General features: G+C 44.1%; 1 protein-coding gene across 2 annotated transcripts in view; it reads right to left on the bottom strand.

Annotated features, from left to right (window-relative positions):
- Positions 1 to 13793, bottom strand: part of ZSWIM8 (zinc finger SWIM-type containing 8) — a 112330-nt gene extending 98537 nt beyond the window's left edge. The window contains exons 1-3 of one of the 2 annotated variants that reach the window (XM_073596661.1): positions 13751 to 13793; positions 3404 to 3557; positions 299 to 393 (exon numbers count right to left, since the gene is read on the bottom strand). In XM_073596661.1, coding sequence (XP_073452762.1) covers positions 299 to 393; positions 3404 to 3557; positions 13751 to 13763 — 262 coding nt within the window. In that variant the 5' untranslated portion in view covers positions 13764 to 13793. The remainder of the gene's footprint in view (positions 1 to 298; positions 394 to 3403; positions 3558 to 13750) is intronic. The other variant, XM_073596663.1, reaches the window with a different exon arrangement.
- Between the last annotated feature and the right edge of the window lie 301 nt (positions 13794 to 14094).

The following is a 14094-nucleotide window of genomic DNA, read 5'->3' as shown; positions in this document are numbered from 1 at the left end:
ACCTGCGATCTTGGCTTGTCTTCCCACCATCCCAAAGCAGGAGGAAGTGGGCAAAATCAGAGGGCGCCCAAGGGCCAGCAGTTGGGCACCACTGATCTAGATGCTGAATAAAAGCATTCAAATCCATAGAATACATCCATTCTCTTCTTTCCAATTCTCAGTCGAGAAGGAAATTAGCACTTACCTCTCACTCAGCTCTGAGCCCTGCAGTAAGGCACTAATAATGGCCATTTGGATTGCTTTAACAGCCATGCTAGTCAGAGCCATGAATTTGAAATGTTACAACTGAAATATTTACCAATCTGTAGAGGATCTTTTACGGCTCGCATGCGGAATAACTGCTCTCCCCTCTGGAACTCATCTGCACTTCCATTTGCCAAACAGGAGTAAAGCCTGTAGAAATGTGCAGATAAAACATTATTATATAGTAGATCTGTATATGTTATATCTTTAGCCTTTACTTTTACTCCTTATCCCACATACACCCACTTGTTATGAATTTACTGTAAGGGCACTAGGGATGTCACCAAGGAATGGAAAATTAATATCGGCTATTACTTGTTGATAAACAGATTCTAAAGAAATCGTAACAAAACCGATATATGCATTCCTGTTTAAGTGGTCCCCTGAAACGTGAAACCTGGGAATTATAGTCTGAAAGAACTGCAGTAAAGTTTGGCTATGGTGTAAAATGTTCATCCACTTCTAGTTTTAAAAACTAGACAGTATAATCTTTCTTTCTAGCAAAGAAAATTTCCCCAAAGATACCCAACATCAGCGAAACAAGTAGAAGCCTAACTTCATTAGACCCTCCTAGTACAGCTGAAGAAGACCACATCATAATGTTGATTAGTAGTCACCTAAATTCTAACATTTCTACCTTGCCGGATGACAATCCTCTAGATTATTAAGGCATGATATCTGCCTCCACATGGTACCACATATCTGTTATTCTAAACAGATGCAATACATTGGGATTATTGACTAGCTTAAAGCTAATTTACAGGGAAAATAAAAATGCTCCTCTGCAGTGGGGCTGCCCCCACACTGTAATGCCCTGTACACACGATCGGACTTTGTTCGGACATTCCGACAACAAAATCCTAGGATTTTTTCCGACGGATGTTGGCTCAAACTTGTCTTGCATACACACGGTCACACAAAGTTGTCGGAAAATCTGATCGTTCTAAACGTGGTGACGTAAAACACGTACGTCGGGACTATAAATGGGGCAGTGGCCAATAGCTTTCATCTCTTTATTTATTCTGAGCATGCGTGGCACTTTGTCCGTCGGATTTGTGTACACACAATCGGAATTTCCGACAACGGATTTTGTTGTCGGAAAATTTTATATCCTGCTCTCAAACTTTGTGTGTCGGAAAATCCGATGGAAAATGTGTGATGGAGCCCACACACGGTCGGAATTTCCGACAACAAGGTCCTATCACACATTTTCCGTCGGAAAATCCGACCGTGTGTACGGGGCATAAGAGTTAAACAGTCAGAAAAGCACTTTTTCTTACCCAAACTTCCATTCCCACAGGCTCCTCCGTGCTGCAAGAACAGCCCCTGCAGCCTCTTCTTCCCTTTGCTCCAGCAGTCAGATGCTCTCTGACATGATGTGAGGATGCCAAAGAGCAGTCCAGTGCCCAAGCATAGGGGCAGCTCTATCTTCAGAGGATCAGGTAAGTAAAGCTGCTTTTCCATCCCCTAGACCAGTGGTCTCCAAACTGCGGCCCTTTGCTTGTCTTTATCTGGCCCTTGGGGTGCCATTCCTCCCACAGATACAAGGCACTATTCCTTCCACTGACACCAATAGTGGGGCATAATTCCTGCAGCTGATATCAATAATGGGGCACTATTCCTCAATAACAGGGCATTATTTCTCCCACTGGCACTAATGAGGAGTCATTATTCCTTCCACTGACAAACAATGGGACAATATTTCTTCCAATGACACCAACCACAGGGTAATATTTCTCCCACTAACACCAATGATGGGGTACTATTTCTCCCACTGACACCAATGATGAGGCACTATGCCTTCCCCTGATATCAACAATGTGGCACTATTCTACCCATCAATACCAACAATGGGGCACTATTGCTCCCATTACTACCAACAATGGGGCACTATCCCCCCCCCCCCCATCAATACCAACAACGGGACACTATTCCTCGAATCAATACAAACAGTGGGAACACTATCACTTCCCCTGATACCAACAATGTGGAACTATTGCTCCCACTAATACCAACAATTAGGCACTATTCCTTTCCCTGATACCAACAATGGGGCACTATTCCTCACATCAATACCAACAATGGGGCACTATTCCTCACATCAATACCAACAATGGGGCACTATTCCTCACATCAATACCAACAATGGGGCATTATTCCTCACATCAATACCAACAATGGGGCACTATTCCTTCCACCATTACTAATGATGGGGCAATATTCTTCCCACTAATACCAATGATAGGTCATTATTTACTCCCATTGATGTCAGGACATTTTTTACTTGCACTTGCCACAGTCCGGCCCCCTAAAAGTTTTAAGGACAGTAAATTGGCCCCTTGTTTAGAAAGTTTGGAGACTCTGCCCTGGACAAACAAGCATTTAACCCTTGAAGTGCATGGGTAGCCCCACTGTAAGGGAGCATTTTCACTTTTCCTGAAGTTCGATTTTAAAGCGTTACTAAACCCAGGACCCTGCCTTCACTATATCTGGTCTCCCACAGTACACAGAACTGCAATTATTTTAGTAAATATAAACTGCTAAATACTTTTTCTCATTAGCAGTATATAGCAGTCTTGTGACTTCTATCAGTGTCTGGTTAAGGCTCGTAGGAGGAGTTTTCATTTTCTTCCAACTGTCCTATGAGGCTGCATGACTCCTGACCCTCTGTCTGGAAAGTGATGATTGGCCCTGTGCTGATCACATGCACCCTCCCAATAGAGAAAAAAAAAAAAAAAAACCTCTAGCAATACACACCAAACTGAGCATGTGCCGAGTGACCCCAAAGGCTCTGTTCTATCAGCGAGTATAATAAGCATGCTTTATTGCATATACAGAGTGATTTTACTGTTGTGGGTTTAACAACACACTATGTTTACCTGTAGCCAGCCTTTAAAGAGGCCATCCAACCCCCAGGCTATTATGATGCTTTGCACGGCACCTTGCAAAACAGACAAGAATGCAGAGTGACTGCTGCTCATAGGGCTCAGTAACTCTACAACAACTAGAGGGAGGCTTGATGCAGGGGGGACTCAGTCTCAATGGTCCATCCACATCCAAGCCCTTAAAGTTTACAGTATAAAAGAAATATGTCACTACAGGTGCATGCGGAAATGTGAATATATGACCACAATAGACAAAACTCTCCTCAACAACTCACCTTATGTCCTCTTCATTTTCCGGAAAGCTCCAAAATGCTATACGCAACTGCAGCTGCTCTGGTACTGGAGGATACACCTTCTCCACTACCTCGAATGGAATGTGAAATGCCACCTGTTTTGCAGACAGCTCCACCAATGGGTTCACAAGTCCATCTAAAAAGAGAATAAATATGTTTCAGCAAAATGTTTAAGTTAAACTATCAGTACAGTTCTACTCACAATATCCCAATTTACAGTAACGTGCAAAACCAAACCTCATTCTTTATCTGCAGGAAGAATTTTTTTTGAGCAAGAAACTGAGTGCCAGATAAATTTTCAATCAAGAAAAGGTATATTTTAGTAAGGAAACTGTGGTGCTATAAAATTACATTCTGCAATAACCACCCCCAATGTTGGTAGCAGTGTCTGCAAAAAATAACCTCTAGCATTGAGGTCAGTGACTACAATAATATACCTCCAAACGCTGGACATTCATAAACGACAGCCTGGATAGGGAATAGAGTGGGCGTGGCTACATAGTGCTGAATACTGGACATGTTTTAAATGGCTATGGTTCAAGTGGTTCCCAAGGCTAGAGTTTTTTTACCTTTATGCATTTTTTTTATGCATGAAGGTAAAAAACCTTCAGTATGCAGCTTCCCCCATAGCTCCCCAATAGTTAGCTGAGCTCAATCCCAATCCAGTGATCTGCACAAGAGAGGCCGCTCTCCCGGGCCTCTGCCTCCTCACTGGCTGAGATGCAGCTGCTGTCACAGCCAGTAAGGAGGGGGCAGGCCTGTCTTATGGACACACAGAGCGTAGCTCGAGAGCCAGCATGCACAAGTGCCCCCATAGCAAGCGGCTTGCTATGGGGGCACATGGAGAAGAGAAGCCAGAAGCGCTGGTGAGGGACCCGAGAAGAGAAGGATCCGGGCTGCTCTGTGCAAAACCATTAGGCCCAGCAGATTTGTTTGCTCAGCGGGGGATATCACCACTGATCCCCACTGAGCAGGAGGATGACAGGTCCGCGTCTGCTCTGCTATGCAGAGCGGACATGGACACAGCCTGCTCTCCTCTATGGAGTGGTCGGATGGAAATGGACCGCCTGTTTGTTTCCATCCGACCATCATCTGATCCGATGGATAGGGAACAGATCCCCATACGCCTGTTCTTGGCGCCCTGGAAATGATGCTGGCGGGTGCCAGCAGACACTTCAGCTGAAATCCAAACTGCTCCATAGAGCGCTATGGAGGGGCCCTAAAGAGAGTAGGCAAGTATAAGATGCTTGTTATATTTAGAGAAAATATATATACACCTTAATATAATTTTAAGTAGAGTCCAAGTCTATGCACAGTATACATTTGCCTCAATCCTTGCACTACTACGGAGATACTTAGTAACCATCAAATGTAGAAATACACTTCAGCCATAAAATTATGACCATTGACAGGTAAACCGAATAACATTGATTATGTCATGACAATGGCACCTGAAAGTGGGTGGGATATCAGGCAGAAAGTGAACATGTTGTCCCTGAAGTTGGATTTGTTGAAAGAAGAAAAAAAAAATGGACAAGAGTAAGGATTTGCTTTACTTGGACAAGGGCAAAACTGTAATTACTAGACGACTGGATCAGAGCATCCCCAAAACCACAGCTCTTGTGCGATCATCCTGATGTGCAGTGATCAGGACAGATCAAAAGTGGTCCAAGGAAGGAAAACCAGGGAACCAGCGACAAGGTATGGGTAGCTAAGGGTCATCGATGCAAGTAGGAAACGAAGGCTGGCCCATGTAGTCCTATCCAATAGAAAAGCTACTGCATCTCAAATTGGTAAAAAAAAAATTAAAAATTGCTGGTTTCAATATCAAAGGTGTCAGAACACACAGTGCATCACAGTTTGTTGAGTATGGGGCTGTGTAAGAGCAGATCTGTCAGGGTGCCCATGCTGACCTGTGTTCAGTTAAAATTAACAATATTAATTTTGGACCTGGGAAGGTCTGTAAGTATGTAAACATATACAAAACAAACATCTGCTCATGAAATAATGAGCAAATGCACACAATTATTAGAAGTAGAGAAAACATGTTCTCTGCTAATCTGCAAGTCACAGTGGGTGCAGTACAGGCTGGTAAAAGCAGTGACTGAGCCGACAGGAACAGGGGTAGCTAACTGATATGCCATTTTGAGTGCCAATGTGTGACCAACAAGCTCAGGGAGATACCTGGCAGAGCTGCAAGCACTGGCAGAAGAAAGACTGAAATCGGTACAGCAGGGATTTCTGCAGATCCTGTAATGAAGAACGGGTGCATGGCCCCTGGGGTTTGCAGCACGCAGGCACAGTTCTGGCACTAATATGGAGAATTTTGCCTTGGAGATGTCCTAATGCTCTTCTGCCAAAACTGCCCCTCCACTGTATTAATCAGCTGCTCGTGCTCTTTCCTTCAAGTGCTTACAGCTCTGCCAGTTATCTCCCTGGGCCTGTCAGTCCAGGTTACAAAAGCACAAGTCCAGTGCTTGCAGCTCTCCACGGGGACATCTGTTAGCATGCCTCTCTAAACCTGTCAGCTTACTCAGAGAAGAAGCTGACACGCTCATAGAGGCATGCTGACATGGGAGGCATTGAGGGCCAGACAGAAACAGCCAAAGGGCCGGATGTGGCCCAGGGGCTGTAAAATGCCTTGGTGTGCATGATGTGAGGTCCATTAGAATTTGTGCCCCTGCTTCTCCTAAACAGACAGATTCCCTGTTAGTCATTCCAGAATTTATAAGTGGATTTGACAGGTTATTGTGCAGGCCTATGAGTTGCTAAATAAAATGCCTACTTTTCTTGACAAAAACCAATCCACTAGGGCAGCTAGTGCCTTGGGCTCTTCATCATCAGGCCTCTATGTCTTAAATCTGCAACATGGTTTTCTGTCCATACTTTCTGTAAGTTGTACAAGGTTGATGTGTCCCACCTTCACAAATGCTAGATTCGAGCATAAGGATCTACAAGCAGATTTTTATTGTCCTTGGCATCAGTTTGTTTTTTTTGTTTTTTTCTTGGTAAGTAGTTCACCTGCTAGGGTGTGCCCATCCTTTAGCATGGACTGCTTTTGAAGAGTCCTAGGTTGCTAAACATAAAGTTGTGTCCCTCAATGGACAATAAAGAAAATGTGTATTTTTGACTTACTTTAAAATCCTTTTCTTGAAGAATATTAGAGGACACTGGATACATACTATACAGGTATCCTGCAGACATTGCCATCTTTCTAGTACTTTTGAAAGGGTTGAATATATTCAGAGGTGAAGCAGAAAGCCCTCAGATATTGAATGTTCACTAAGCTGGAATCAGGTTTCAGGGAATGGAAATGTTATAAAGCCTCTCAGAAAAGCTATTTCCTAAGGTGAAAATGTCTGATCCGGTTTTCAGAATAAGGCAACACTGTCCATTGTCTGCATAATCCAATGTTTACTGTCACTGCAGTTTATATTACTGTAGTATTCAGGCCAAGACTTAAAAATGTACTACTTTGTTATTGCTGGAATAAGGTCAATATTAACAAACGTCCACCTTTAACCACTTCCTTACAACAATATCCCAGCATATATTTAGAAAGGAAAACATCCTTTCAGAAGCAACACACACAAAAGAAAACCACCCAAAAAATGAAAACCATTTTAGAAACACAAAAGAAAAGCCTAAAGGTAACCATCAGAACTGTAATAAGAAAGACAGACAGACACCACGACACAACAAGTCAACTGCAGTAATAGGACAAGGGGCAACTAATGCCCACACCCAACAGGCAGTGAACACAAGATTCCACTTCAGTCAATTGCTTCTCTTTACATTCATGTTCTACATTATACTGCAATGTCCTCTGTATAAATATGCCAATATGCCATATAGAAGCAGTAACTAAAAAGGGTTTTTTGTTTTTTTTTTTGTTTTTTACACCAACTGCTATATTTGTCAACAATTCACCTAGTCATTCATCCAATGAAGATGCATGCACATTCATTCTGTGCGAATTAGGCAAAAACAAAATGTTCTTTAGGCTACTTCCTTATCTTACTATGGACCATGGATGCACCAATAGCAATATCGGTGCCGATTCCAAACATTTGAGCGAATATCGGTACTCGCCCAAATGATCCCAATACCGAAACCGATACTTTGCAGTGGAATTTGCATCAATTTAAAATTAATGGATGCAAATCACACATACAAAGAACTGCATGCGATTTGAACAGGAATGTGGTGCGATTCCTGTCCAAATTGCATGCGATTTCCCCCCCACTGCTCATGTGCGTGTGTGTAGAAAAAGATTAAAGCGCCATGTAGTGGGCAGTTTAAAAAAACGTAACAACTCACAGTAGGGGTGCAACGGATCGTCATCGATCCGTGATCCGATCCGCGGAGGTTGATCCGTACGGGACACCGGCAATCCGCGGAGCGCTCTGTGGCCTCGGCCATAGGAAAGGCCGCGGCTTCGGCCTAGCTCCGGAGCGGCGGCCATCTTGGTACACCCGGCGGCCGTTTAGCACGTGATCCCCCTGTCAAATGACGGAGCGATCACTTGTAACAAACCGGCGTCATGTCATGACGCCGGTTCCTCTCTCCCCTGTGTGTACTGATCTGTACAGTAGAGGGGAGAGTTTGGATGGCAGCAGTGCCAATACTCTGCTATGCCCTGACAATACTCCGCAATGCCCTGCTGCAATACCCTGCCAATACTCTGCAATACCCTGCTGCAATGCCCTGACAATACTCTTCCATACCCTGCCAGTACTCTGCCATACCCTGCCAATAGTCTGCCATACCCTGCCAATAGTCTGCCAATACCCTGCCAATACCCTGCAATACTCTGCCACACCCTGCCAATAGGGAGATTGTGGATATTACAGTGGGGGGGATTTTTTTTTTGTTGATCCGAACTGTGACTCCTGATCTGAGGAACGATCCGAACCGTGAGTTTTTTGATCCGTTGCACCCCTAACTCACAGTACATATCTGGCCACATGCAAAACAATCTACATAGCTGTCCCAGTCCCGCCGATGATAGCAAATCAGTGCTGCTGGAGGAGATGTAGAGGCGGTCCGTCCCCAAGCTGACATCCCTTCTGCCCTATACCCACGGGATCCTGGAACTTCTCCTCCAGCCCTATGAGCACCTCCAGCGGCCCTGGTTTGCTAGCATCGGCAGAACGGGACACCTATGAAGATTAATTTTGCATGTGGCCAAATATGTACTGTGAGTTCTAACATTTTTTTAAACTGCCCACTAGATAGCGCTTTAATCCCTTTCTATATACACACACACACACACACACACACGAGTGGTAGGGGAAATCGCATGCGATTCGGACAGAAATAGCAGCGCATTCCTGTTCAAATTGCATGCAATTCTTTGCAGTGCCGTTTGCACCAATTTTTTTCGTATTGATGCCAATCGCACCACAAAGTATCGGTACTGGCGAGTACTTGACCAAAAAGTATTGGTACTTGTACTCTCTGATAAAAAAAAACGGTATTGGTGTGACCCTACTACAGTAGACGACAAAATGTAGCAGTTCCCGAGAATGCTAGCAGGTGTTAGCAAACCATTGGTTATTCTTCTAGTGTTTCCTATGCTCCTCAGCTCCATTGGTTTTTATGTGAGGTTTACTACTGCCCATAATAAAAGAACATTTGCTAAGAAGAGAAAATAGCCCACAGAACATTGGTTTGCACTTAACTCGTACTGAACGAATGTACATGCAGATTCACTAGGCAAATGGCAATGCAAATGTTTTTAATAAATAGATCCCCAAGTGTACATAAATCAGTGTCACCATTCAGAGACGTCAAGCAGCATATTTGCGGTCCTTTGACCACAAAACAGAAAAATATACCCTTTTACTTTCAAAGAAAACCACTCATAGAATATACATACATGTAGGTATGCCCTCTATGCAATATAAAAATAAGCATATAGGCTTTTTATCCATTGATACCAAAGTATGTATCATCCAAAAACAAAAACCACAGAAATGGGACTTTCTATACATCTCCAATAGTAAGCAGACATTGGTTAAAAATATCATCAATCTTTATAGTGTACAAAAGGTTTAGACCATGGTTGTTACAACAAAGATATATATAAAAAAAAAAAAATCATTTAATGTGCACAAGGTCAACAGATTACAGAAGCAGCCTATCTTCAATACATCCCAGTTTCATTTGAATACATGGATACATGTTTTTCTGCTGGGCTCCATGTTTAGATATGGACTCTGCATAGCAGCAATCTCTTTTCTAACAGGTTATAAGCTATTTAGAAGTGCCAGCCTGAATTTCTTTAATCTTGGATACTCTATGCTTACCGCTTTGATCTTTCCCCCATGAGGCTACTTAGGGCTTGAATTGGAATACAGCACTACCTTATTTCATGCGGATGATGGTTTACGCACTGACCCTACTACGCGGACCATATCGACATTCCAACTGGGATGTTTTGGAGATAGGTTGATGTTGTAATAGGCTGACCTTGTGCACATTGAATGAAATGTTTTTGTTTTTTTTTGTTTTTTTAGATCTTGGATGTAACAACCATGGTTTTTAACCTTTGTATACAATAAAGATTCATGTCATTTTTAATCGATGTGTACTTACTATTGGAGGTGTATACAGCATAAAGTCCCATTTCTGTGGCTTTTGTTTTTGGATTATGCAAGATAAATTCAGGCATACTAAATTAAAAGAAAGACATGCTTGAAATAGATCACTCTGTATGTGTAATGAATCTATACAATATATGAGTTTCACTTTTTGAATTTAATTACTGAAATAAATTAACTTAATGATATTCTAATTTTTTTTAGATGTACAGTACCTGTATACTGTATGTGGGCGGTTTGCTACCCCTCTGCACGTTAGTTTAAGTTACGCATGCAAACATGGTCTAGGCAATATTTGTGTTTGTAATCATTGTGTCAAGACTAGGGATGAGCTTCGAGTTCGAGTCGAACTCATGTTCGACTCGAACATTGGCTGTTCGCAAGTTCACCGAACAGCGAACAATTTGGGGTGTTCGCGGCAAATTCGAATGCCGCGGAACACCCTTTAAAAGTCTATGGGAGAAATCAAAAGTGCTAATTTTAAAGGCTAATATGCAAGTTATTGTCATAAAAAGTGTTTGGGGACCTGGGTCCTGCCCCAGGGGACATGGATCAATGCAAAAAAAAGTTTTAAAAACGGCCGTTTTTTCAGGAGCAGTGATTTTAATAATACTTAAAGTCAATCAATAAAAGTGTAATATCCCTTTAAATTTCGTACCTGGGGGGTGTCTATAGTGTGCCTGTAAAGGGGCGCATGTTTCCTGTGTTTAGAACAGTCTGACAGCAAAATGACATTTTGAAGGAAAAAACTCATTTAAAACTACCCGCGGCTATTGCATTGCCGACAATACACATAGAAGTTCATTGATAAAAACGGCATGGGAATTCCCCAAAGGGGAACCCCGAACCAAAATTAAAAAAAAAAAATGACGTGGGGGTCCCCCTAAATTCCATACCAGGCCCTTCAGGTCTGGGATGGATATTAAGGGGAACCCCGGCCAAAATTAAAAAAAAAAATGACGTGGGGTTCCCCCTAAATTCCATACCAGACCCTTCAGGTCTGGTATGGATTTTAAGGGGAACCCCGCGCCAAAAAAAAAAAAAAAAACGGCGTGGGGTCCCCCCAAAAATCCATACCAGACCCTTATCCGAGCACGCAACCTGGCAGGCCGCAGGAAAAGAGGGGGGGACAAGAGTGCGGCCCCCCCTCCCTCCTGAACCGTACCAGGCCACATGCCCTCAACATTGGGAGGGTGCTTTGGGGTAGCCCCCCAAAACACCTTGTCCCCATGTTGATGAGGACAAGGGCCTCATCCTCACAACCCTGGCCGGTGGTTGTGAGGGTTTGCGGGCGGGGGGCTTATCGGAATCTGGAAGCCCCCTTTAACAAGGTGACCCCCAGATCCCGGCCCCCCCCCTGTGTGAAATGGTAAGGGGGTACATAAGTACCCCTACCATTTCACGAAAAAAGTGTCAAAAATGTTAAAAATGACAAGAGACAGTTTTTGACAATTCCTTTATTTAAATGCTTCTTCTTTCTTCTATCTTGCTTCATCTTCTGGTTCTTCTGGCTCTTCTGGTTCTTCTGGTTCTTCCTCCGGCGTTCTCGTCCAGCATCTCCTCCGCGGCGTCTTCTGTCTTCTTCTCCTCGGGCCGCTCCGCACCCATGGCATGGGGGGGAGGCTCCCGCTCTTCTCTTCTTCTCTTCTTCTTTTCTTCTTTTCTTCTTTTCTTCTCTTCTTCTCTTCTTCTTCATTTTCTTCTCCGGGCCGCTCCGCAATCCATGCTGACATGGAGGGAGGCTCCCGCTGTGTGACGGCGCTCCTCGTCTGACAGTTCTTAAATAACGGAGGGGGGCGGGGCCACCCGGTGACCCCGCCCCCCTCTGACGCACGGTGACTTGACGGGACTTCCCTGTGGCATTCCCCATGACGTCACAGGGAAGTCCCGTCAAGTCACCGTGCGTCAGAGGGGGGCGGGGTCACCGGGTGGCCCCGCCCCCCTCCGTTATTTAAGAACTGTCAGACGAGGAGCGCCGTCACACAGCGGGAGCCTCCCTCCATGCCAGCATGGATTGCGGAGCGGCCCGGAGAAGAAAATGAAGAAGAAGAGAAGAAGAGAAGAAAAGAAGAAAAGAAGAAAAGAAGAAGAGAAGAAGAGAAGAGCGGGAGCCTCCCCCCCATGCCATGGGTGCGGAGCGGCCCGAGGAGAAGAAGACAGAAGACGCCGCGGAGGAGATGCTGGACGAGAACGCCGGAGGAAGAACCAGAAGAACCAGAAGAGCCAGAAGAACCAGAAGATGAAGCAAGATAGAAGAAAGAAGAAGCATTTAAATAAAGGAATTGTCAAAAACTGTCTCTTGTCATTTTTAACATTTTTGACACTTTTTTCGTGAAATGGTAGGGGTACTTATGTACCCCCTTACCATTTCACACAGGGGGGGGGCCGGGATCTGGGGGTCACCTTGTTAAAGGGGGCTTCCAGATTCCGATAAGCCCCCCGCCCGCAAACCCTCACAACCACCGGCCAGGGTTGTGAGGATGAGGCCCTTGTCCTCATCAACATGGGGACAAGGTGTTTTGGGGGGCTACCCCAAAGCACCCTCCCAATGTTGAGGGCATGTGGCCTGGTACGGTTCAGGAGGGAGGGGGGGCCGCACTCTTGTCCCCCCCTCTTTTCCTGCGGCCTGCCAGGTTGCGTGCTCGGATAAGGGTCTGGTATGGATTTTTGGGGGGACCCCACGCCGTTTTTTTTTTTTTTTTTGGCGCGGGGTTCCCCTTAAAATCCATACCAGACCTGAAGGGTCTGGTATGGAATTTAGGGGGAACCCCACGTCATTTTTTTTTTTTAATTTTGGCCGGGGTTCCCCTTAATATCCATCCCAGACCTGAAGGGCCTGGTATGGAATTTAGGGGGACCCCCACGTCATTTTTTTTTTTTAATTTTGGTTCGGGGTTCCCCTTTGGGGAATTCCCATGCCGTTTTTATCAATGAACTTCTATGTGTATTGTCGGCAATGCAATAGCCGCGGGTAGTTTTAAATGAGTTTTTTCCTTCAAAATGTCATTTTGCTGTCAGACTGTTCTAAACACAGGAAACATGCGCCCCTTTACAGGCACACTATAGACACCCCCCAGGTACGAAATTTAAAGGGATATTACACTTTTATTGTTTGACTTTAAGCATTATTAAAATCACTGCTCCTGAAAAAACGGCCGTTTTTAAAACTTTTTTTTGCATTGATCCATGTCCCCTGGGGCAGGACCCGGGTCCCCAAACACTTTTTATGACAATAACTTGCATATAAGCCTTGAAAATTAGCACTTTTGATTATTCATGTTCGTGTCCCATAGACTTTAACGGTGTTCGCATGTTCGAACGAACTTTTTTCCTGTTCGCATGTTCTGGTGCGAACCGAACAGGGGGGTGTTCGGCTCATCCCTAGTCAAGACCATGGTAGACTAGAGATCACATTCCCCCTCCCCCTCCCCCCTCCTTTCAGGTTGCTGGTATAAAAACTCTCACTAATATGGAGAATGAAGAAAGAGCACTATATTCCTGATGTTCTAACTGCACAAATAACACTGACTCTATACACACTATTTACAAACACCTCTGGATGTTGGCTTAGGATACAATACTAGGATGTAAACTTATACCACGGTCACTCCTATTAGTAATTTGTAGACCCCTGTGTACATTGTATTGGTCTTTGGTATTTTGATCTCTCTCTTTCGGGGTCTTCAGCAAGCATTTTCTATATTTTCAGCTCTGCTTCCCTCACCATGAATTCTCATTTTTCTTGGTGTAAACTCCAGATTGTATCCTAAAAGACAAATCCAAAAGGGACAGCGAGATTACCTATACTGTTCATAGTAAATGGGAAGACACAGGACTTCAAGTGCAGTGATCTCTTCACTAGAGTTTCTGAGAGCTGTACAAAGTATGCGGGTCATTCAAGTGGCAGCTACTAAAGCTAACATATTTGTTTTGAATGTACAAACCCTTTAAGAGAAAAACTAAAGCAGATATATTACTCACATGCATGTTTTCAATAGCTTCAAGGAGGGTTAGACCCTCTGTCAAGTTTTTATGGCTGCCTTTGCCCCTCACTGGGGAGATTTACTC

The sequence above is a fragment of the Aquarana catesbeiana genome, linkage group LG08 (assembly GCF_042186555.1).
Source record: "Aquarana catesbeiana isolate 2022-GZ linkage group LG08, ASM4218655v1, whole genome shotgun sequence".
NCBI lineage: Eukaryota > Metazoa > Chordata > Amphibia > Anura > Ranidae > Aquarana > Aquarana catesbeiana.
This window is presented reverse-complemented; position numbering and strand designations above follow the sequence as displayed.